The sequence below is a fragment of the Sceloporus undulatus genome, chromosome 1, assembly GCF_019175285.1.
Source record: "Sceloporus undulatus isolate JIND9_A2432 ecotype Alabama chromosome 1, SceUnd_v1.1, whole genome shotgun sequence".
Taxonomy (NCBI): Eukaryota; Metazoa; Chordata; class Lepidosauria; order Squamata; family Phrynosomatidae; genus Sceloporus; species Sceloporus undulatus.
The window spans coordinates 2,327,653-2,352,808 of NC_056522.1; the positions used below are offsets into that span (position 1 = coordinate 2,327,653).

At 45.0% G+C, this 25,156-nt stretch overlaps 1 protein-coding gene across 1 annotated transcript in view; it reads right to left on the minus strand.

The window, feature by feature from the left end:
- Positions 1-23,963, minus strand: part of FAM166C (family with sequence similarity 166 member C) — a 40,555-nt gene extending 16,592 nt beyond the window's left edge. The window contains exons 1-3 of the mRNA XM_042446000.1: positions 23,823-23,963; positions 21,247-21,520; positions 17,168-17,280 (exon numbers count right to left, since the gene is read on the minus strand). Of these exons, the coding sequence (XP_042301934.1) occupies positions 17,168-17,280; positions 21,247-21,520; positions 23,823-23,896 (461 nt within the window). The 5' untranslated portion in view covers positions 23,897-23,963. The remainder of the gene's footprint in view (positions 1-17,167; positions 17,281-21,246; positions 21,521-23,822) is intronic.
- Positions 23,964-25,156: the final 1,193 nt, after the last annotated feature.

The following is a 25,156-nucleotide window of genomic DNA, read 5'->3' on the forward strand; positions in this document are numbered from 1 at the left end:
CCCCAACAGTCTGGTACTCATTTTAAGCTCCCTCCTCGGAAGGATGCAAGCCTGAGACGAGCTTGGGCCTTTGGCTGGTCTTGAACTCGCAACCTTGTGGTCTTGAGTAAATGGCTGCAGTACAGGCATTTACACCACTGTGCCACCAGGGCTTACATCTTCTCTTCTAGCTGAGGTAGCAGTCAAGCTCGGAAGAAGAATCACTTGTGGAGTTTTGAAATGGGCCACAATGGGTGTTTCAGCTTCCTTGCTGCATGGCTCACTAAACTGAAACCAACTTTCTAAATTAGAATTGGTCAATTGCAGTGGGGCTGGGAGCCAATTTGCAAGCCCTTGAGGCCTCTGAGAACCATGTGGACTGCCAAAAGTGACCCCCCAAACCCCAGGAATGACCAGAAGGGGACTGGCATTTTTAAAAAACTGTATGCTTTCTAGGTAGAGCCAAGGTGGCATAGTGGTATGAGTGTTGGACACAGTCTGAAGACCAGGGTTCAATTCTCGCTTAGCCATGAAACCCACTGGGTGAACTTGGGCAAGTCACACTTTCTCAGCCTCAGGAGAAAAAGGCAAAATTCCTCGGAACAAATCTTACTTGAACGTTGCCTAGAGACTCGGAGCACACAACAACAACATGGAAAGACCAACAATTCCTTTGCGAGAAGACTGGTGTTAATAGTAGAGTACTAGTGGAAATGGATCACTCAGGGTATGCTGTGTTGGCCTTTAATAAATTCAACCAAAAATCCACCAACAGTGATACCTTTACTGGCCCCCCGAAATGCACAATATACTTGTTGCAAGCTTTTGAAGCTCCACTGGCTTCTACATCAGGCAAGATGTACATACCAAACAGGAGAAAAATAGAGATGTTAGTAAGGTGCCTGCATTTTGTTGTTTCTATCCTTAGTAATGCCCTCCCCATACTATCTTCTAGTGATTTTCCATGGAACTGGCTCCCTCCCTTACATCAGTCTTAGTTTACATCACTTCACAATCTTAAATTAAGACCTGCTCTATAAGATATTGCCATAGGCCATCTTGTGCACCTTTCCTCTTCCTATCAGCCTATGCTCTCTCAGTCACACAAAATTTTCCCTTCTCCTCCAGTTTCCAAGGGCAAATATTGCCTCCCTAGTCATTTCTTCATCTCCCCAGGCCAAGAAGCACAGCCTCTCTTCCAGATGGATCCAGACCACCTCAACTGTACAGCATCTCATGTCTCTTGGCATCTTTGGTGACAAGGCAGGAGGGGAAGAACGAGAAATGAGAGTCCCCCCAAAGAACAAGGGAGGGAGGGGTTTTCTGGTTGGGCAGACACGTTTCGGGGTTTGGGTATGTATATTTGAAGAGGAATCAGACCGATGGCAAAATAAAGTGGGGTTTTAATTCCAAATGAGAACAACAGTGAAAAAGAAAAACACATAAACAAAACCTCAACAAGAACTGAAATTGTGCCCCAAAATCCTACTGGTGACATAGCCACATGTAACTAGAGGGTACACTTACACGTGTCTTGTTTTTATGGGGTACTCTGGAAAACATACCCAGCATAGTGCAGTCGTGAGACTGGATTACAAACCTGGAGCTAGGGTTTTAATCCCTCTCAGCCATGGAAACCCATTGGATGAACTTGGGTGAGCTACACACTCTCAGCCCCAGAAAGCCCCATGATAGGTTCAATCCGACAGAGAATGTTAAGTCCCCCCCATAACTACAAATCCCAGGGTTTTACATGGAACAAGGACATTAAAGAGGTGTCAAAGTGCTGTAATTGTGAAATGCGAAAGAGACATGAGAAAATAGCACCCAAGTCTACCTTGTAGAAGGCAGGGCAGGTGTGCCTTGCCAACGACATCTCACACAAGAATATCAGCTGCTTTTCAGACAGGTTTCCCTAGAGTACCAAGGCTGTTTCCCCCACCCTGAATGTGACCCCTGGACTACAGATCAAGAGGGTTGTGGGTACTTGTCCTTCTCCTTCCGGGGAGAATGAAGTAGGGGACCTGGTGCACTGTCCCTGTCTTGTCCCGATAATGTGCGCGATGCATCTGGAGAGCTATGGATGGAAAACAAATCCGTCAGGACAGGAGCCCACACAAAATCAAATGCTATAACATCAGACTACACAGCGTCACAGTAGCATCATCACCACCGGTCTTCTTCCCAGTTCTAAGACTCAAGGCCATTTACGGAAGGAAATACAGATAAAACTCCACATGACCAACACATACAAAAGTTAAATGACAACAACAAAACAACAACGATAATAATTTTATATAGCACCATCAATGTACATGACACTTTACACGAACAGCTTACAACTGTTAATTTGACAGTTTCAAGTCAATTTAAAAGCACTGTTGCTGTGCTGTTATGTGCTGGGGTTTCTTGGCAATCTTCTTCAGAGTGGTTTTTGCCTTTGCCTCTCTCTTTGAGAGCTTTGCCGCACAAAGCTCTATTTAAAGCATGCCCATTAAAAATCCAACAAGTGTAGACAATCTGGAGAATCTGACTTGGCCACAGTGACACATGTCTTAATACACTCAATGGATTATTGTAATGTGTTCTATATGGGGCTGTCTTTGAAGAGTGTTTGCAAAGAGCTGCAGCCAGATTGGTAACTGGGGCTGGTTAGAGGGAACACACAAGTCCTTCATTGCAATAGCTTCACAGGCAAATGGTTCGCTTCAGACACAATTCAAAGTGCTGGTTTTGGCCAATAATGCCTTACTCGGCTCAGGTCCAGGTTATTTAAGGGACACATATCCCATATGAGCTGCCTGAACTTTAATATCTGCAAGGGAGCACTTCTCTCTATCTCACCACTCTCTCACAAACATGGTTGGAGAGACAAGGCCTTCTCGGTGGCTGCTCCCAGACTGTGAAACCCCTCCTAGGGAAGTTAGGATGGCCCCTCTTGTTTTCCTTCAGAGCAGGTTTCTAACAAGCATTTGGAACTAACATTTAACAAAGAAAGGGCTTTTCTGTTACTTTGCTGTTTAATTCACTGTTTTAAAGTAAGATTTTAAATGGTATTTAATCTTGACTGCGTATGTGTTTTTAGTGTATATTCTGCCTTTTGGTAAGACACATTGAGTCCCAGGGAAAGGCAGACTATAAATAATGGGATGGAGGGAGGGATATAGCATATTTCACCATAAACAATTAGTTCATAAAGGTCTGTGGCAAGTCTTTTTCTGTTGCCAGAAGACAACTGTATACCTGTCCTTCAGACAAAAGGCTCCCAGGGTGCTTACAATTATTAATTGGTTTAGGCTCTCAATAAGAGGGGAAACACAAGGGATTGGTAAAGGGCCAGGATTCAGTCCTGCAGATGCAGGCTGCTCTTCTCTTCTCAGAGGCTTCAGCAGGCTCAGTGGGAATGGAGGGAGGGCTTCTCACCCGCTGCTGGGACCAAGGCAAAATGGAGCAGTGTCCAATTGCTCTTTTCTCTTGAAAGGCCAGTGCAATGGCAGTGGGATGGAGGGAGGCCCTCTCTCCTGCTGTTGGGACCAAGGCACAATGGAAGAGTGCCTGGCTGCTCTCTCTCTCTCCCTCTGGCCACGCGTGGCAGTGAGATGGAAGGGGCTCTCTCAGCTCCTGGACGGATATGAGCTGTGCCTGGCTGCTTCTGAGTACTGTGATGGCAGCTGAATTGGAGAGCAAGCCGCTTGGGATACAGTGTGTGTGTGTGTGTGTGTGTGTGTGGTGTGTGTGGTGGTAGGGTAAAAATGTTTTTTAAACACACACACACACTTCATCGCAGACCAACCTAGTAAATCCACCCCAGCAAAATTACTAGCAAATAAAATAGCCATCTGAATAAAACAGTTTGTGTTCTTAGCTCATCAGTTTTGGCAACCCACTCTCAATTATTTATAGCGCCTGTAACGTTTGGGGTTTGGCGAATAAGGAAAGTGTGCAGTGTGTACCGTTGGACACTTAGGTGGGGGAATAAAAGTTGAGCACAGTGGGGTCCAGCTGGGGTCCCACTCTTGGATTCCATTACCCAGCGTGGTCTGTCACCAGATGGGGCCGTTTGTAACAAGCACCACGTCCCACCCCACTCCCCACGCAGCAGGGTGCTCACAATGTCTTCTGTTCCTGTCCTCCTAATTCTCCTAGATACAGATTAAATACGCAGGAAGCTACTAACTGACACACTGAAAAAGAGCAAAGAGAAGTGAATGCAGGAATCAGAGAGGTCTACTTGGACGAGAAACAGGAGGCTGGGCTGGATGCGCCTCGGGTCTCAACATCAAGATTCTTCTTGTGTTCTAAGGGACCGACATGGGTCAGCTCACTAAGTGGGTTAGAAACAAAAGGTTTTGTTCAAGCAGGCCTTTGGCTTGTACAGGTTGAGTGTCCCTTATCTGGAATCCCAACATCCAAAATATACCAAAAACAAAAACCTTTTCATGATTGCAAGCTAGTGACCCTCTGCTTTCTGATGTTCAGTGTACAAAAGTTTGTTTCTTGCACAAAATTATTTGTCCACGCTATATGTATAAGGTGTATTATGAAACATGAATCAGTTTTGTGTTTGGACTTGAGTACTTTTCTATTATGGAGAAAAACAGATATTCCAACATAAAAAAAAAAACCCAAAATCCCAAACAGTCCTGGTCCCAGGATTTTTAGATCAGAGACTCAACCTATAATATGTATGGTAAAAAGAGCTTTTAATGGGAGAGGGTATTTTAAAATCTTTTAAAATTATGTTTTAATCAAGTTTTATACTGTTTAACCTTTTAACTGGGCTGTCATTTTTATTTTTTTTTTTTGGTATCAATCATTTTTTTGGGGGGGGAATCTATACCCTATTTTTTAAACAGTAATCTGCCTTGGATCCTGGGTAAGGAAAGAGAGTATCAAACAAACAAACAAATAAATAAATGTTTGCCAACTTTTACTGGAATCTGCAATGGGAAGATGCTGGGTATGTTTAGCCTTGAAAATTGAAGGTTAAGAGGTGTATGTGACAGCCTTGTTAAGTATTTGAAAGTGTGTCATATTGAAGTTGGAGAAGCTTTTTTTTTCGCTGTTCGCAGAATAGGACACCACAAACAATGGATTCAAACTACAGGAAATAAGATTCCACCTAAACATTAGGAGGAACTTCCTGTGATAGTAAGAGCTGTTTGACATTCCCTTGGAGAGTATGGAGGAGTCTCTCTCTTTGGAGATCTTTGAACAGGGGCTGGATGGCCATCTGTCGGGGATGCTTCGAGTGTGAGTTCCTGCATGGTAGGAGGTTGGATTGGATGGCCCTTGGGGTCTCTTCTTAGTCTAGGATTCGATTATGGGACAGTTGAAAGTGTGTCCTAGCTACTAGCCAAATTGGCTAGAGATTTTGGAGTTGTTGTCCCTAGAAAAGAAACTTTTATGCGGCCTCTTCAGGCCTTGAACCCAAAGATTTTTCCAATGATGTTTAAAACAAAAAAAATGGAGTGGGTCCGGATAATAATAATTATTATTATTATGTAGAGAGATCTTGTAGCACCTTTGAGACTAACTGAAATAAAGAGGTTGGCAGCATGAGCTTTGTAGACTAACACTAATGACCATCGTTGAAACCGGACTTGCATCTTCATTTCCATACACAAGGATTTTAAATTTGGACTGAGATTCTCACATACCAATGGCATATGTATGTTCTTCCCTGGTTTCCATTCCACTATATCATCGAGGAAGCAGCAGACTGTAGTCTATGAAAACTCAAGTGCTGCCAACTTCTTCATTTCAGTTCATCTCAAAGGGCTACAAGATCTTTTACATACTGATTCTAAACACAGCTATATGTTTGAATAATAATGATTATATTTTTGTATCCTGCTCTTTCCAGAACTGGAGACTCAAAGCATCTAACGGGACTCAGGCTTTGTAATCCAGACGAAGTGGGAATAACTGGGAAAGCCCCCTTACCTTGTAGAACTCCTTTAGTTCCTGTGTGCGATTGCAATCCAGATTGAAGCGGGAAACTGGGAGTGTGCAGCCACCTTCCCAGCCCCTGTCCTCGCACTCAGCACCAGGCCTGGGTCCGGCGGAGAAGAGAGGGGGAACTGTCCCCTTTGCTGTAGGGGCTGCCGCTGGCGTCCAATGCCTTATCCGTAAATCTTGGAAATATTTCATGGTGGTGTTTCCATAGGTCGCCAAAGGAGAAAGCGATGTTGGGAACATGCCGCGATACCTGGAGAAAACGGCGGGAGGAAAGGGGAGATCTGTGATACCTGGAAAGCAGAGACTATGATCATTTCAGTTCTATATTAATTGCTTTTGATCGCTATGTAAATGAGCAAAATGCTTTCAGGTTATTATCTGATTGCCTCCAAAAAACAAACACAAGCAACTATAATTATAATGCAAATTGGCAGGTGCCAGAACTGAAGTTTAGAATCATGGAATCAAGAATTGGAAGAGCCCCCCAAGGCCCTGATCCGGTCCAATCCATTCTGCCATGCAGGAACTCCCAATCAAAGGATCCCTGACAGATCTCTAAAGAAGTAGACTCACCACCCTCCAAGGTCGTAGAGTCTTTCACTGTCAAACAGCTTTATTGTCAGAAAATTCCTCTTCCTGCTGAGCTGGAATCTCTTTTCCTGGAGCTTGCATCCATTACTCCGGGTCCTATCTCTGGAGCAGCAAGAAAACAAGTTGCTTCATCCTCACTCTGACTCCCTTTCAAATACTTAAACACAGGCTATCATATCACCTCTAACTTACTCTTCTTCAGGCTACATATCCCAACTCCCAGCTCTCTCCTCATAGGGCATGTGTGCCAGACCCATCACCATTCTGGTTGCCACCCCCTTTGGACACATTCCAGCTTTACCACATCCTTTCTGAAATGTGGGGCCTAGAACTGGGCAAGTATTCCAGTGAGGCCTGGCCAGGCAGAATAGAGTGGCACTATTATTTTCTCCTTGATCTAGACATTACACTCCTGTTGATGCAGCCTAAAAATCACATTGGCCGTGTTAGCTGCCCGACATCACACTGTTTACTCATCTTCAACTTGCAGTCTACTAGGACTCCTGTCAGACCTTTCACATGTTTAAGTCCTTAGCCAAGTGTCCCCCTCCGTTTGCATTTCTTTTTTCTACCTAAGTACGTATCTTACATTTCTCCCTTTTGACATCATCTTGCTAGCTTTGCCCAGCTTTCTAGTCTATTCAGGTCATTTGAATTTGATCCTGCCTCTGGGGTAGTATTTCTCCTAATTGGTGTCATCTCCAATTTGATAAGTATGCCACTGGTCACCGTCTCTCTAAGAGAGAAGAGAAACCATGAGCACTTGGTTCAACGGCATCCAGCAGATCGACCTAAAGTTGTTTGTCAGCCGCATTTTATACTTTTTGCAGGATTCAGGGGGACCTTGTCAAAGGCGTGGCACCCCACGGTCCCATCCTCCGAGGAGAAAGAGCCATTGCTGGACCCTTTGAGTCGCCAGTCAACGAATAAATCATTAACAGTTGCATGTTAGCCCAGGATTCCCAACTCGGCCTTCTGTCCAGAATCCCAGACAGGCAACATGGCGGGCTTCTGGAGCTGAAGTCCAAAAACTTGGTGGACAAGGTCCAAGATCATGACTGTGGCCCAAGTTAAGGATGTGCCAATGTTACCGTGTGACTGGTGCCATGCAATCTTTCATGTCCGGCGAGGCACTCTTTGTCCCAGAAACAACAGGTTATTTATTTAATAACCATTAAATGTAGCATGTTGGGACTGATAATGGGTTGTTGTTGTTGTTGTTGTGTGCCTTCAAGTTGCTTCAGACCATGGCACCAAGGTATTATATAGGTTTTCTTGGTAAGATTGTTCAGGTTCGCCATCATTCCCTCCTTGGGGCTGGAGGAGTGTGACTTGCCCAAGGGCCCCATGTGTTGAGCCAATGACAATTGGGGCGTATTTCCGAACGAGGGGGACTCAATTCTATTTCCCCCCTATCGATTCAGGGAGCTCTTTAACAGGAAAGTGCAAGCACAGGTCAAAGGAGGATCGGGAAGGCGGTTTGGATACGTTCCCAGACCCCCAGTGGCCTATAGTGAATCCTAATACTCGCCATGCTGAGCGTGGTTAAGATTCTGGCCTTTATCCCAACAAACCATCCCCAGCTCTGAAAGAGTGCCTCTGAGCATATGCAGATGCTACTTCATCCACTCATTTCTTTGAGTTCCTCCTTCCTGCTGATCCTTCTTTCAAAATGTGGAAATAAGCACTCATCATTCCAAACTTTTGTCAATCGAGACACCTCTCCTCCCCCCCCCCCAAAAAAAAAAAACACACATTTCCCTCCCAACTCTAGATAAAAGCATCCCACCGACCCAGCTGAGTCCAGGGTGCCGTAGCCGCATGTTCGTGTAAAAGGTCCCAGCACTCCGAGTCGCCATAACTGTCCGAGTGACGACCAAGGCGCGGGTCGGCGGGCCTGGTCCTCACGACAGGCCGGGGTTTTCAATCGGCCTGATACTGACTAGACCGAGGAGGTCACAAATGCGCCCATGGCGACGAGCGAAAGGGGGGCAATGAAACGAGAGCCAACCGACCCGCAGGCGCGCGCAGAAGTTGGCTCTGCCGCCTGCTAGCCCAAACCAGAGCGAGAGCGGCTAGAGCAGAGCGACAACGACTGTTTTCGTCGTTACCGTGCAAATGCGTGCACGCGCCCCGAGTGGACAAGAAGCGGGAGTATTTTTTTTTTGGTCAAGTAGAACTCGAAAACGGAGATTGTTGTTAGTTTGGAGAAAAAAGTTTTTTTACTGTGAAATTCTCTGCCATAAACTAGCGTGTCGGTGGCAGCCTGTCAGTTGCAACCTAAATTAGATTAATTAGTCCCTTCCTTTAATTGGGAGTTGGATGGACTGCTCGGGTGAAATCCAGGGGGAAATAGTTCGATGCAATGAGATAAATAAAATAATAATAGTCTTGTGGCCCTTGAGCTAACTTTTGGGGCACTACCTTAGAAAATTGCAGTTTGATACCGCTTTGAGTTTGCAGCTCCATCCTGAGGATCCTGGATTTTAGTTTTGTGAGGCTTTGCTTTCGGCAACTACAGTCCCGGAACATAGGATTTGCCAAGGAGTCAACGTTGCATGAGACTCTGCACAGGGGAAAAATAAGCGCATCTGCACTGCAGAATAATCCATTTGACCCCCTTTCTCCCAGTGCTGTGGGATTCTGGGATTTGTAGTTTTTTGTGAACTGAGGGGCCAACTGCTACAGATCCCAGGATCCTAGCACTGATCCAGGGCGGTAAAGCGTGTCAAACCGCATCAGTTCTGCAATGAGATGCAGCTGAGTTGTGTCGTCATGAAATGTGTATCTGTTGTGCTAGATTTCTTAAACCTTTGGCTTTGTCACGAGGAAACAAGGCAACCCATAAATATTCACTGTAAAAGTTAATTTGCCCCACCTAAGAGCCCCATTACCATTTCTCCCTTTCGGCCATAGATCATTTTTAACCCAAAAAAATCACAACAGACGTTTTTTCAAACATGCGCGGCGGCGATGCTCACTTATTATAAATCGATTGAGGACAAGATCTAAAATCAAAATGACCTGAATAATAAGAAAGCAGGGACCAAAACTAAAATGAAGTTCAAGAGGGAGGAAAGTGGAAGATACTGCACTAGTAGAAAAAATGAAATGCACAATATAGGATTTGGGGGAACACCTGGCTGAAGGAGACGTAGCTGTGTGAAAGGGATCTAGGAGTCAAGTAGAGCACAAGTTGAACATGAGTCAACTCAACAGTGTGATCGGCTGCTAAAAAAGGCCAATGCAATTCTGGGCTGCATCAATAGAAGTATAGTGTCTAGATAAATAAAACTAGTTTGGAATCTGCATTTTTGGATTTCGTTCGTATTGGAATACTGTACAATAGCAAATACCGGGTTTTAAGCATAAGTACTGAATAAATGAGCTATTGAGCTAAATCAAATGCCCATTAAATAATGTGGGTGCCCCCGGGACCTAAAACGATTGGGTACACTAGGATTACCATACCATCGAGCCATGGCAGCTAAAGCAGCTCAAAGTGCATGATTTCTGTCAGTGCAGACAAGCGGAGAAAGATGGCCTCCGGCGTTCACACAAAATGCCCTCAAGAACAGAAAAGCTGGAGAAATCATCTAATATTTTAAAAGTTTGAAAAGGGAGATTTTGGCAAGAAGAGAAAGGCGCTGGTAAAAGAGGAGAGAATGAAGGACGGGAAATGAAGGAATGAAAAGAAGAAAGGAAGAGCTACTTATCAGATCTCGTTATCTTAGGGGGTCACGAAATGTATCCGGTAGCATCCCATCAATATTTATCGGCATAAAAATATGCTCCGTTGCCTTACTTCCATGGCAGCCCCTTCCTGCCGATGCGCTCCAGCAAAAATCGCCTGGGATCCAAGAGGAGAGGAAAAATGGGCCAATTTCCGGTGGGTTTTATTCTGGGGGGGAAACAAAACAGAAGACATGCAGAAATGCATGGGCTTCCTTAGTTGCTGGGGGAGAAAAGACGCCGGAAGAAGAACCAAGGGCCTTTTCATACCACACAAGTAGACCGCTAAAACAGTAATATGAACACTTATTTAATTCAAGCTAATAAATAGAATTTTTAACGGTTGCAATCGCCATGGGAGCGTGGGGATAAAAGGTTTAGGGAAAGGCAGCCAGAGACTACCAAACCCCAAAAATCTGTAGGAATCAGCCATGCACACTTAAAAGGCTGCCGGGCAGAAATATGCATGGTTCAGCACCACTTGTGTTGCAGGCTCCAGCCCAGATGCAACCCTGAATTTGCAGTTTACAAGGTTTTAGCCTTCTTCTCTGCCGAAAGAGGGCTGGTGCCGCCATCACAAAACGACTGATCCAGGGAGTCGGTAAAGGACCCATGGCAGAATAAGCAGTGCCATAACTCTGGCAATTTTTGCACAATGCAGATGCCCCCGATGGACCATAGTGGTAGAACTGCTTAATTGTGGGGCACACTTGGGTGTGCAAACCCAAAAGGCCAAAGAAGCTGGTTGTGGAACTGATGCATAAATGGAATGTGCCACGTGAATTACACATCCTCATTTCTGGAAGCAACTGCAACCAAGGTTGCTTCGGCAAATTTTGAAATCTGGGTACAGAAAATGTCCCAACCATTTTCCCTAGAGAGGAATTTAAGACACAGGCATATGTCCCTCTCCATCCAGAGCGACAGCATCATTCTTCTGCCTTTTGCTCCATTCAGGCACTTGTGTTGGTGGTTTGGTGTGCCTTCAAGGCATTTCCAACTAATGGCTACTCGAAAGTGGCAGAAGATACTGCGATGAAGAAAGTTTGGAGTTACCTATAAATTCACACGAATGGGTGCACCCCACTGTGGAAGTCCAAGCATTTGACACAACTGAAGTACTATAGCGCCAGCCTATGGAATCCGGGGGATTTTGTAGTTTTGCAAGGTCTTTAACCGTCCCTGCAAAAGAGGGGGCAGGTGCCTTTTTCGAAACAACAGATCTGTAGAATGGAGCCACAGCAGTTAAAGTGGGGTCAGGCTGGCATTATTGCGGCAGTGCAGAATGCAGCCTCTTTTGGTTCGGGGCGGGTAAACCCCAGAGTTTGAGTCTGGGGTCCTCTAGTAACTGGTTTTTGCTTGACTTGAGGCGTACATGTTGCGAAGCCAGGTTTACACAGCCCCGATGTAACACCACTATACTCTGCTAGGAGTTCGCCTCCCTGGGGAGGGGGAAAATAAACTTGGATGCGGGGATTGAGGTACTGCAATCCAAAGAAGAACATCTCCCTTGGAATGGCATTGCAACTCTCTCTTCTGCGATCAAGCCCTTGCCATCTCCATTAGGCGAATCCTTAGAGGCACAAAATATTTTTTTTAAACAAATATTTTGAATACATATTTTTCAACCCACAGTTATGAAATTCTTGAAAACCCCAAAATCTGTTTAAAAAAAAACCAATCATCATCCCCTTCACTCTCCTTTCCGCCCTGGTTGAAGCGAAAGAGCTAATGGGTGCTGGTGGGTGTTGAGAATATCTCTGGGGGATATATATAGTATATAGATAATATAATATATATATGTATATACATACAATACCTCGGGAGCAGAACATAAGACTCTCGGGAGCAGAACGGGCTGATAAAAATTTGCACGTCCTTTATAGGCTGGTGAGAAGGATTTCCTATGTGAACTCTTTGTGAAGTGGTAGTATGAAACGATGGTATGCTTTCCTTTACTTTTTCAGCCTCCCTACCCTCCCATCCCCTTTCTCCCCGCCTTTCACCTCCCTCCCCCCTCCGCTCACACAGGGTTTTTCGCAATGGCAGTGCCCCCACAAAGCAAGGGCTTCCTCCCTTGGTATGCAGGGTAGCATTAGTTTAGTTAATCTCAGGGTGCCATCCAGCAGTAGGATGGGGTTTTTTTCTCATTCCTCTCCATCTCTGGTTGGGGATTTCTTGCATTGATGGTTAAAACGGATGAACCAGGGGGGAGAATGTAAAGAAAAAGGGTTCACTGAGTTTGTTCGCATTTGGCCTGCCGCCCCACATTAAGTATCCCCCTATCCCTTGGAAATAATGTTTGGGAGCTCCTTTGGGAGTGATCATTTGTTGTTCGTGTTTCTGCTGCGTTATTAAACAAATACAGTGGGCCTTGTTATCCCTGGGGGGGTCCAGGCCCCCGTGGATAACAAATCCGTGATGCTCAGCCCATTAATATGGCAGAAATTGTCCTAATAAAATGGAAAACAAGTTTTTATTGATTTATACTTTTTTGAATCTTTCAGCCATGGATGCAATTGTGATAAAAAAAATCCGTGGACCAAAGGAGGGCCGACTGGTAATTTTAGCAGGGAGAAAAATGTAAGGTTACTACACTTAGGAAGAATAAAAAGAATGCAGAGAGACAGGATGGGGGGAAACCTGGCTTGACAAGAATACATGTGGGAAAGGGAGGTAATGTCCTAGTAGACCACATGACCACAGGGGGAACATGAGTTCAATCGTGTGATGCTCGTGCTCTCTCAGCCCCACCTGGAATAAAACTGGGTCCAGTCTGACACATTCAAGAAGATGTTGAGAAGCTGAGGTGCTATTTGTCCAGAGGAGGGTAACTAACTGAGGAGGGGTCGGGAAAACATAAACCCTATGGGGACCAACTTAGGAAGAGAAGTGAAAGGTGGATATGATAGCGATGTTTTAAATATTTGAAGATGTCATAGTGAAAGGTAAAGCTGTTTTTTGCTGCTTCCGAGAACAGGACCCAGAGCAATGGATGCAAGCTGCAGGAAAAGAGATTCCGCCTCAAACCTTTGGAAAAAGACATCCTGCAGTAACAGGGCGGTAGACCGTAAGAAGACAGTCCTTCGTTGAGTTATGATGAGTCTCCTTCTTTGGAGGTCTTTAAACAGAGGCTGGATGGCCATGTGTCTGGAGTGTTTTTTGACTGTGGCTCCCACATGGCAGAATAAAAGGGTTTGGACTGGATGACGGGTGGTTACTCTTCCAACTCCAGGTTTTGTCTAGAATTCTGGATTCCCAGAATCATAGACTCATAGAGTTGGAAGAGACCACAAGGGGCCTCCATTTCCCGATGCATTTCTGCCAGGCAGGAACGCACTCTCAATTGGACTATTTTATACTTTACTATTCCTGACCACGGGTTCACACCAAGGTATTCCTAAGTTTATTACTTGAAATTCCCGACGCCTACAAAATCTAGAAGTCTAACTATGCCTTGGCTTCGCCTTCGTCAGTGTATAACAAACTCAGGAGAACATGGTCACTCCCAAAGCCTTAAGGATCCCAGCATTGCCCCCATTCAACAGGCCATCCTGTTATTTAGGATCATGTCTAAAACAGCTGTAAGTAAATAATATTGCAAAAAATCATTCCCAGACATTTCCCTAAATTTTTGTTGGGTGGCATCAGGGGTCCCTTTGGGGAATGTCCGGTGGCTTGTTCAGTGGAAGCCATGTCAGTGTAGTATCAGGGTCTGCACTGGCTTGGGCATCTCATTTTTCCCCACCGTATTGAGTAGAAGGGAACCCTTCGATTTCCCCAGTGAGAGGCATGATATCTTTAAATTGCCATCAGCCAGCCCTATGGCAAAAGTAAATATCTTCTTCTGTGCCATTGTTGGTGCATGCGATTGTAACAAAACCAACTGGAAGAAGTACGCTATTGTGTAAAAAAAAAAAAGGGCCATGGAAAAGCATTTGATGCTCTGCGCAGTGCGCCCAGTATGCATTAAATTTCAAGTCCATGTAAAGAGATCAGTTTTGCTTTCCCCCCTGCAATCCCCGTCCTACTCGATTTAAATGTGGCAGAAACAGGAAAGAAAAGAGCCCTCCCATCCACCTACAATAACACATACTCTCAATTGTCCTGCAGGTGACAGGCAGTAATCCTCTGGCCATCCCATTTGTTCAGACGGCTTTTAAAAGGTCCCAGTGCTCCTTCTTTCTCCCACTTTCCCCGCGTCTTCACCTTGCCGCCTCCAGCTAATTTGCCCCCAACAATCTGGGTACTCATTTTAGCAACCTCCTCGGAAGGATGCAAGCCTGAGTCGAGCTTGGGCCCTTTTGCTGGTCTTGAACTCGCAACCTTGTGGTTTTGAGTGAATGGCTGCAGTACAGGCATTTAACCACTGCGCCACCAGGGCTCCGTCACAACAACAACAGCATGTGATCCACCACAGGCCACACTTTCCTCACCCGTGGCCCTTGAGTGTTCCACCATTCACACAGTCAAGCAAAGAAATGGTGCATCAGTTGACGGGGCGAGATGCACATTCTCACCGTATAGCAGCTTTAGGCTGCCCTCCTTGGGAAAACACACACAGAAACTTGAGGAGTTACAAGCAAAGCTGGACAAGTTCTATTCAAAGCAGCCCAGAGAAATCAGTAGCAAATGGGATGCATTCTACAGAGGCTATCATGGTTCTACCACAATGCCACATATCAGTTTTTAGATTACTGTACATATCAAACTTGCAGACATGAACTTCCAGAAAATAAAAGAAGCAAGCAGCCCAGACAAATACAAACACCAAGCTTGTCCCAGGATCACACAGCTAATTTGATATTTTCATCTTAATAATAATAATTAATAATTTGTTTTATTTATATACCGCTATTCCAAAGATCATAGCGGTGAACAGCAAGTAAGCTAATTAGCAAGTAAGCTAATTTGCCCCCAACAGTCTGGGTACTCATTTTAGCTCCCTCCTCGGAAGGATGCAAGCCTGAGACGAGCTTGGGCCCTTTGGCTGGTCTTGAACTCGCAACCTTGTGGTCTTGAGTAAATGGCTGCAGTACAGGCATTTAACCACTGTGCCACCAGGGCTTACATCTTCTCTTCTAGCTGAGGGTAGCAGTCAAGCTCGGAAGAAGAATCACTTGTGGAGTTTTGAAATGGGCCACAGATGGGTGTTTCAGCATTCCTTGCTGCATGGCTAACCCTAAACTGAAACCAACTTTCTAAATTAGAAGTGGTCAATTGCAGTGGGGCTGGGAGCCAATTTGCAGCCCTTGAGGCCTCTGAGAATCATGTGGACTGCCAAAAGTGACCCCCCAAACCCCAGGAATGACCAGAAGGGGACTGGCATTTTTAAAAAACTGTATGCTTTCTAGGTAGAGCCAAGGTGGCATAGTGGTATGAGTGTTGGCCTACAGCTCTGAAGACCAGGGTTCAATTCTCAGCTTAGCCATGAAACCCACTGGGTGAACTTGGGCAAGTCACACTTTCTCAGCCTCAGGAGAAGGCAAAGGCAAAATTCCTCAGAACAAATCTTACTTGACAGGTTGCCTTAGAGACTCGGAGGCACACAACAACAACATGGAAAGAGCCAACAATTCCTTTGCGAGAAGACTGGATGTTAATAGTAGATGACTTAGTGGAAATGGATAACATGCAGGGGTAGCTGTGTTGGCCATTTAATAAATTCAACCAAAAATCCACCAAACAGTGATACCTTTACTGGCCCCCCGAAATGCACAATATACTTGTTGCAAGCTTTTGAAGCTCCACTGGCTTCTACATCAGGCAAGATGTTACATACCAAACAGGAGAAAAATTAGAGATGTTAGTAAGGTGCCTGCATTTTGTTGTTTCTATCCTTAGTTAATGCCCTCCCCATACTATCTTCTAGTGATTTTCCATGGAACTGGCTCCCTCCCTTTACATCAGTCTTAGTTTACATCACTTCACAATCTTAAATTAAGACCTGCCTCTATAAGATTATTGCCATAGTGCCATCTTGTGCACCCTTTCCTCTTCCTATCAGCCTATTGCTCTCTCAGTCACACAAAATTTTCCCTTCTCCAGTTTCCAAGGGCAAATATTGCCTCCCATAGTCAGTTCTTTCATCTCCCCAGGCCAAGAAGCACAGCCTCTCTTCCAGATGGATCCAGACCACCATTCAACTGTACAGCATCTCATGTCTTCTTGGCATCTTTGGTGACAAGGCAGGAGGGGAAGAACGAGAAATGAGAGTCCCCCTCAAAGAACCAGGGAGGGAGGGGTTTTCTGGTTGGGCAGACACGTTTCGGGGATTTGGGTATGTATATTTAGAAAGAGGAATCAGACCGATGGCAAAATAAAGTGGGGTTTTAAATTCCAAATGAGAACAACAGTGAAAAAGAAAAACACATAAACAAAACCTCAACAAGAACTGAAATTGTGCCCCAAAATCCTACTGGTGACATAGCCACATGTAACTAGAGGGTACACTTACACGTGTCTTGTTTTCTATGGGGTACTCTGGAAAACATACCCAGCATAGTGCAGTCTTGGAGAACTGGATTACAAACCTGGAGACTAGGGTTTTAATCCCTCCTCAGCCATGGAAACCCATTGGATGAACTTGGGTGAGCTACACACTCTCAGCCCCAGAAAGCCCCATGATAGGTTCAATCCGACAGAGAATGTTAAGTCCCTCCCCAAACTACAAATCCCAGGGTTTTACAGTGGAACAAGGACAGTTAAAGAGGTGTCAAAGTGCTGTAATTGTGAAATGCGAAAGAGACATGAGAAAATAGCACCCAAGTCTACCTTGTAGAAGGCAGGGCAGGTGTGCCTTGCCAACGACATCTCACACAAGAATATCAGCTGCTTTTCAGACAGGTTTCCCTAGAGTACCAAGGCTGTTTCCCCCACCCCTGAATGTGACCCCTGGACTCACAGATCAAGAGGGTGTGGGTACTTGTCCTTCTCCTTCACGGGGAGAATGAAGTAGGGGACCTGGTGCACTGTCCCTGTCTTGTCCCGATAATGTGCGCGATGCATCTGGGAGAGCTATGGATGGAAAACAAATCCGTCAGGACAGGAGCCCACACAAAATCAAATGCTATAACATCATGACTACACAGCGTCACAGTAGCATCATCACCACCCGGTCTTCTTCCCAGTTCTAAGACTCAAGGCCATTTACGGAAGGAAATACAGATAAAACTCCACATGACCAACACATACAAAAGTTAAATGACAACAACAAGAACAACAACGATAATAATTTTATATAGCACCATCAATGTACATGACACTTTACACGAACAGCTTACAACTGTTAATTTGACAGTTTCAAGTCAATTTAAAAGCACTGTTGCTGTTGCTGTTATGTGCTGGGGTTTTCTTGGCAAGTCTTCTTCAGAGTGGTTTTTGCCTTTGCCTCTCTCTTTGAGAGCTTTGCCGCACAAAGCTCTAATTTAAAGCATGCCCATTAAAAATCCAACAAGTGTAGACAATCTGGAGAATCTGACTTGGCCACAGTGACACATGTCTTATATACATCTCAACTGGATTATTGTAATGTGTTCTATATGGGGCTGTCTTTGAAGAGTGTTTGCAAAGAGCTGCAGCCAGATTGGTAACTGGGGCTGGTTAGAGGGAACACACAAGTCCTTCATTGCAATAGCTTCACAGGCAACTGGTTCGCTTCCAGACACAATTCAAAGTGCTGGTTTTGGCCAATAATGCCTTACTCGGCTCAGGTCCAGGTTATTTAAGGGACCACATATTCCCATATGAGCTTGCCTGAACTTTAAATATCTGCAAGGGAGGCACTTCTCTCTATCTCACCATCTTCCCAAACATGGTTGGAGAGACAAGGCCTTCTCGGTGGCTGCTCCCAGACTGTGAAACTCCCTCCTTAGGGAAGTTAGGATGGCCCCTTCTTTGTTTTCCTTTCAGAAGCAGGTTTCTAACAAGCATTTGGAAACTAACATTTAACAAAGAAAGGGCTTTTCTGTTACTTTGCTGTTTTAATTCACTGTTTTAAAGTAAGATTTTAAATGGTATTTAATCTTGACTGCGTATGTGTTTTTAGTGTATATTCTGCCTTTTGGTAAGACACATTGAGTCCCAGGGAAAGGCAGACTATAAATAATGGGATGGAGGGAGGGATATAGCATATTTCACCATAAACAATTAGTTCATAAAGGTCTGTGGCAAGTCTTTTTCTGTTGCCAGAATGACAACTTGTATACCCTGTCCTTCAGACAAAAAGGCTCCCAGGGTGGCTTACAAATTATTAATTGGTTTAGGCTCTCAATAAGAGGGGAAACACAAGGGATTGGTAAAGGGCCAGGATTCAGTCCTGCAGATGCAGGCTGCTCTTCTCTTCCTCAGAGGCTTCAGCAGGCTCAGTGGGAATGGAGGGAGGGCTTCTCACCCGCTGCTGGGACCAAGGCAAAATGGAGCAGTGTCCAATTGCTCTTTTCTTCTTGAAAGGCCAGTGCAATGGCAGCTGGGATGGAGGGAGGGCCTCTCTCCTGCTGTTGGGACCAAGGCACAATGGAAGAGTGCCTGGCTGCTCTTCTCTCCCTCTGAGGCCACAGCAGTGGCAGTGAGGATGGAAGGAGGGCCTCTCTCCAGCTCCTGGGACCAAGGCATAATGGAGCTGTGCCTGGCTGCTCTTCTCTCTGAGTCACTGTGATGGCAGCTGAAATATGGAGAGCAGAGCTCCAAGCTTGGGCATACAGTGTGTGTGTGTGTGTGTGTGTGTGTGTGTGTGTGTGTGTGTGTAGGGTAAAAATGTTTTTTAAACACACACACACACTTCATCGCAGACCAACCTAGTAAATCCACCCCAGCAAAATTACTAGCAAATAAAATAGCCATCTGAATAAACAGTTTGTGTTCTTAGCTCATCAGTTTTGGCAACCCACTCTCAATTATTTATAGCGCCTGTAACCGTTGTGGGGTTTGGCGAATAAGGACAGTGTGCAGTGTGTACCGTGTGGACACTTAGGTGGAGGGAATAAAGTTGAGCACAGTGGGGTCCAGCTGGGGTCCCACTCTTGGATTCCATTACCCAGCGTGGTCTGTCACCAGATGGGGCCGTTTGTGAACAAAGCACCACGTCCCACCCCACTCCCACGCAGCAGGGTGCTCACAATGTCTTCTGTTCCTGTCCTCCTAATTCTCCCTAGATACAGATTAAATACGCAGGAAGCTACTAACTGACACACTGAAAAAGAAGCAAAGAGAATGTGAATGCAGGAATCAGAGAGGTCTACTTGGACGAGAAACAGGAGGCTGGGCTGGATGCGCCTCGGGTCTCAACATCAAGGATTCTTCTTGTGTTCTTAAGGGACCGACATTGGGTCAGCTCACTAAGTGGGTTAGAAACAAAAGGTTTTGTTCAAGCAGGCCTTTGGCTTGTACAGGTTGAGTGTCCCTTATCTGGAATCCCAACATCCAAAATATACCAAAAACCAAAACCTTTTTCATGATTGGCTAAGCTAGTGACACCTCTGCTTTCTGATGTTCAGTGTACAGAAAGTTTGTTTCTTGCACAAAATTATTTGTCCACGCTATATGTATAATGTGTATTATGAAACATGAATCAGTTTTGTGTTTGGACTTGAGTACTATTTCTATTATGGAGAAATACAGATATTCCAACATAAAAAAAAAAATCCCAAAATCCCAAACAGTCCTGGTCCCAGGTATTTTAGATCAGAGACTCAACCTATAATATGTATGGTAAAAAGAGCTTTTAATGGGAGGAGGTATTTTAAAATCTTTTTAAAATTATGTTTTAATCAAGTTTATACTGTTTTAACCTTTTAACTGGGCTGTCATTTTTATTTTTTATTTTTGGTATCAATCATTTTTTTGGGGGGGGAATCTATACCCTATTTTTTAAACACTTGTAATCTGCCTTGGATCCTGGGTAAGGAAAGAGAGTATCAAACAAACAAACAAATAAATAAATGTTTGCCAACTTTTACTGGAATCTGCAATGGGAAGATGCTGGGTATGTTTAGCCTTGAAAATTGAAGGTTAAGAGGTGATGTGACAGCCTTGTTTAAGTATTTGAAAGTGTGTCATATTGAAGTTGGAGTAAGCTTTTTTTTCTGCTGTTCCAGAGAATAGGACACCAAACAATGGATTCAAACTACAGGAAATAAGATTCCACCTAAACATTAGGAGGAACTTCCTGTGATAGTAAGAGCTGTTTGACATTCCCTTGGAGAGTGATGGAGTCTCTCTCTTTGGAGATCTTTGAACAGGGGCTGGATGGCCATCTGTCGGGGATGCTTCGAGTGTGAGTTCCTGCATGGTAGGAGGTTGGATTGGATGGCCCTTGGGGTCTCTTCTTAGTCTAGGATTCGATTATTGGGACAGTTGAAAGGTGTGTCCTAGCTACTAGCCAAATTGGCTAGAGATTTTGGGAGTTGTTGTCCTAGAAAAGAAACTTTTTATGCGGCTCTTCAGGCCTTGAACCCAAAGATTTTTCCAATGATGTTTAAAAACACAAAAATGGAGTTGGGTCCGGATAATAATAATTATTATTATTATGTAGAGAGATCTTGTAGCACCTTTGAGACTAACTGAAATAAAGAGGTTGGCAGCATGAGCTTTGTAGACTAACACTAATGACCATCGTTGAAACCGGACTTGCATCTTCATTTCCATACACAAAGGATTTTAAATTTGGACTGAGATTCTCACATACCAATGGCATATGTATGTCTGTCCCTGGTTTCCATTCCACTATATCCATCGGAGGAAGCAGCAGACTGTAGTCTATGAAAACTCAAGTGCTGCCAACTTCTTCATTTCAGTTCATCTCAAAGGTGCTACAAGATCTTTCTACATACTGATTCTATAACACAGCTATATGTTTGAATAATAATGATTATATTTATTTGTATCCTGCTCTTTTCCCAGAACTGAGACTCAAAGCATCTAACTGGGACTCAGAGCTATTGTAATCCAGACTGAAGTGGGAATAACTGGGATAAGCCCCCTTACCTTGTAGAACTCCTTTAGTTCCTGTGTGCGATTGCAATCCAGATTGAAGCGGGAATAACTGGGAGTGTGCAGCCACCTTTCCCAGCCCCTGGTCCTCGCACTCAGCACCAGGCCTGGGTCCCGGGAGAAGAGAGTGGGGAACTGTCCCCCTTTGCTGTAGGGGCTGCCGCTGGCGTCCAATGCCTTACTCCGTAAATCTTGGAAATATTTCATGGTGGTGTTTCCATAGGTGTCGCCAAAGGAGAAAGCGATGTTGGGAACATGCCCGCGATACCTGGAGAAACGGCGGGAGGAAAAGGGGAGATCTGTGATACCTGGAAAGCAGAGACTATGAATCATTTCAGTTCTATTTAATTGCTTTGATCGCACTGTAAATGAGCAAAATGCTTTCAGGTTATTATCTGATTGCCTCCAAAACAAACATACAAGCAACTATAATTATAATGCCAAATTGGCAGGTGCAGAACTGAAGTTAGAATCATGGAATCATAGAATTGGAAGAGACCCCAAGGGCCCTGATCCGGTCCAATCCTATTCTGCCATGCAGGAACTCCCAATCAAAGGATCCCTGACAGATCTCTAAAGAAGTAGACTTCACCACCCTCCAAGGCAGTAGAGTCTTTCACTGTCAAACAGCTTTTATTGTCAGGAAATTCCTCTTCCTGCTGAGCTGGAATCTCTTTTCCTGGAGCTTGCATCCATTACTCCGGGTCCTATTCTCTGGAGCAGCAGAAAACAAGTTTGCTTCATCCTCAATATGACTCCCTTTCAAATACTTAAACAAGGCTATCATATCACCTCTTAACCTACTCTTCTTCAGGCTAAATATCCCCAACTCCCTAGCTCTCTCCTCATAGGGCATGTGTGCCAGACCCATCACCATTCTGGTTGCACGCACCCCTTTGGACACATTCCAGCTTTACCACATCCTTTCTGAAATGTGGGGCCTAGAACTGGGCACAGTATTCCAGGTGAGGCCTGGCCAAGGCAGAATAGAGTGGCACTATTATTTTCCTTGATCTAGACATTACACTCCTGTTGATGCAGCCTAAAATCACATTGGCCTTGTTAGCTGCCGCATCACACTGTTGACTCATCTTCAACTTGCAGTCTACTAGGACTCCTAGTCTAGATCCCTTTCACATGTTTAAGTCTCCTTAAGCCAAGTGTCCCCCATCCGATATATGTGCATTTCATTTTTTCTACCTAAGTACAGTATCTTACATTTCTCCCTTTTGACATTCATCTTGCTAGCTTTGGCCCAGCTTTCTAGTCTATTCAGGTCATTTTGAATTTTGATCCTGTCCTCTGGGGTAGTAGCTATTCCTCCTAATTTGGTGTCATCTGCAAATTTGATAAGTATGCCACTGGTCACGTCTCTCTAAGATGAAGAAGAGGAACCATTGAGCACCCTTTGGGTTCAACTGGTCAGCCATCAGCAGATCGACCTAACAGTTGTATTGTCTAGCCAGCATTTTACTAGCTTTTTTGCAAGGATATCAGGGGGACCTTGTCAAAGGCTGTGGCACCCCACTGGTCCCATCTCTCCAGGAGGAAGAAAAGGAGCCATTGCTGAGCACCCTTTGAGTCCGGCCAGTCAACCAATGAGAAATCCATTTAACAGTTGCATTGTCTAGCCCAGTGATTCCCAAACTCTGGCCTTCTGGTCCCAGAATCCCAGACCATTGGCCAACATGGCTGAGGCTTCTGGGAGCTGAAGTCCAAAAACTTGGTGGACAAGAGTCCAAGAATCATTGGACTGTGGCCCAAGTTAAGGAATGTTGCCAATGTTACCTGTGTGACTGGTGCCATAGCAAATCATTTCTATGTCCAGGCGATGGCACTCTTTGTCCCAAGAAACAACAGTGGTTATTTAATTTAATAACCATTAAATGTAGCATGGTTTGGGACTGATAATGGGTTGTTGTTGTTGTTGTTGTGTGCCTTCAAGTTGCTTCCGACTCATGGCAACCCTAAGGTGATCCTATCATAGGGTTTTCTTGGTAAGATTTGTTCAGAGGTTCGCCATCATTCCCCTCCTTTGAGGCTGAGAGAGTGTGACTTGCCCAAGGGTCACCCATGTGTTGAGCCAGATGGACAATTGGGGCGTATTTCCGAACTCTAGATAAGGGAGACTCAACTTCTATTTCCCCCCTATCGATTCAGGGAAGCTCTTTAACAGGAAAGTTCAACGCACAGTGTCAAAAGTGAAGGATCTGGGAAGGCTGGCTTTTGGACTACAGTTCCCAGAATCCCCCAGTGGGCCTATATGTGAATCCTATACTCGCCATGCTGAGGTCGGTGGTAGAGATTCTGGACGTTTTAGTCCCAAACAAACCATCTCCCAAGCTCTGGAAAGAGTGCCTCTGAGCATATGCAGAGTGCTACTTCATCCACTCATTTTCTTTTGAGTTCCTCCCTTCTCTGCTGATCCTTCTTTCAAAAGTGTGGAAATAAAGCAACTCACTCATTCCCCTAAGCCATTTTGTCAATCTGAGACACCCTCTCCTCCCCCCCCCCCCCAAAAAAAAACACATTTTCCCTCCCAACTCATAGGATAAAAGCATCCCACCGACCCAGGCATGAGTCCAGGGTGCACGTAGACCGCATTGTTCTGTGTTAAAAGGGTCCCAGCACTCCGAGTCGCCATACTGTCGAGTGACCGACCAAGGCGCGAGGTCGGCGGCCTGGCTCCTCACGACAGGCCGGGGCTTCAAATGCGGCCTGATACTGACTAGACCGCGGAGGTCACAAATGCGTCGCCATGGCGACGAAGCGATAAGGGGGGCATGAAACGAGAGCAGACCCGAGCCGCGCAGGCGCAGCCGCAGAAGGTTTGGCTCTGCCGCCTGCTAGCGCCAAACCCAGAGCGAGACGCTGGCTAGAGCAGAGCGACACGCATCTGTTTTCGTTCGTTCACACGTGCAAATGCGTGCACGCGCCCGCGAGTGGACCAAGAAGCCGGGAGTTTTTTGTAGTTGGTCAAGTAGAACTCGAAAACGGCAGATTTGTTGTTAGTTGTGAGAAAAAAAGGTTTTTTTACTGTGAAATTTCTCTGCCATTAAAACTAGCGTGTATCGGGTGGCAGCCTGTCAGTGAGCAATCCTAAATTAGATTTAATTAGTCCCTTCCTTTAATTGGGATGTTTGGAATTGGACTGCTCGGGTGAAATCCCAGGGGGAAAATTAGTTCAGAATGCAATGAGATTAATAATAATAATAATAAATAGTCTTGTGGCACCTTTGAGACTAACTTTTGGGGCATCTACACTTTAGAAATAATGCAGTTTGATACCGCTTTGAGTGCTGCAGCTCCATCCTGAGGAATCCTGGGATTTGTAGTTTTGTGAGGGCTTTAGCTTTCTGGCAAACTACAGATCCCAGGATTCCATAGGATGTTGCCAAGGGAGTCAACGTTGCATGAGACTCTGCACAGTGGGAAAAGATCTAAGGCCGCATCTGCACTGCAGAATTAATCCGATTTGACGCCACTTTAACTGCCCAGTGCTGTGGGATTCTGGGATTTGTAGTTTTGTGAACTGAGGGGCCACAACTGACTACAGATCCCAGGATTCCATAGCACTGATCCAGGGCAGGTAAAGCGGTGTCAAACCGCATCAGTTCTGCAATGCAGATGCAGCCTGAGTTGTGTCTGTCATGAAATGTGTATCTGTTGTGCTAGATTTCTTAAACCTTTGGCATTTTGTTCACGGAGGTAAACAAAGGCAACCCATAAAATATTGCACTGTAAAAGTTAATCTTGCCGCAAACCTTAAGAGCCCCATTATCCATTTCTCCCTTTCGGCCATAGATCATTTTTACACCTCAACAAATCTCACAACAGACGTTGGTTTCACAACATGCAGCGGCGAGCGATGCCTCACTTATTATAGAATCGTACTTGAGGACAA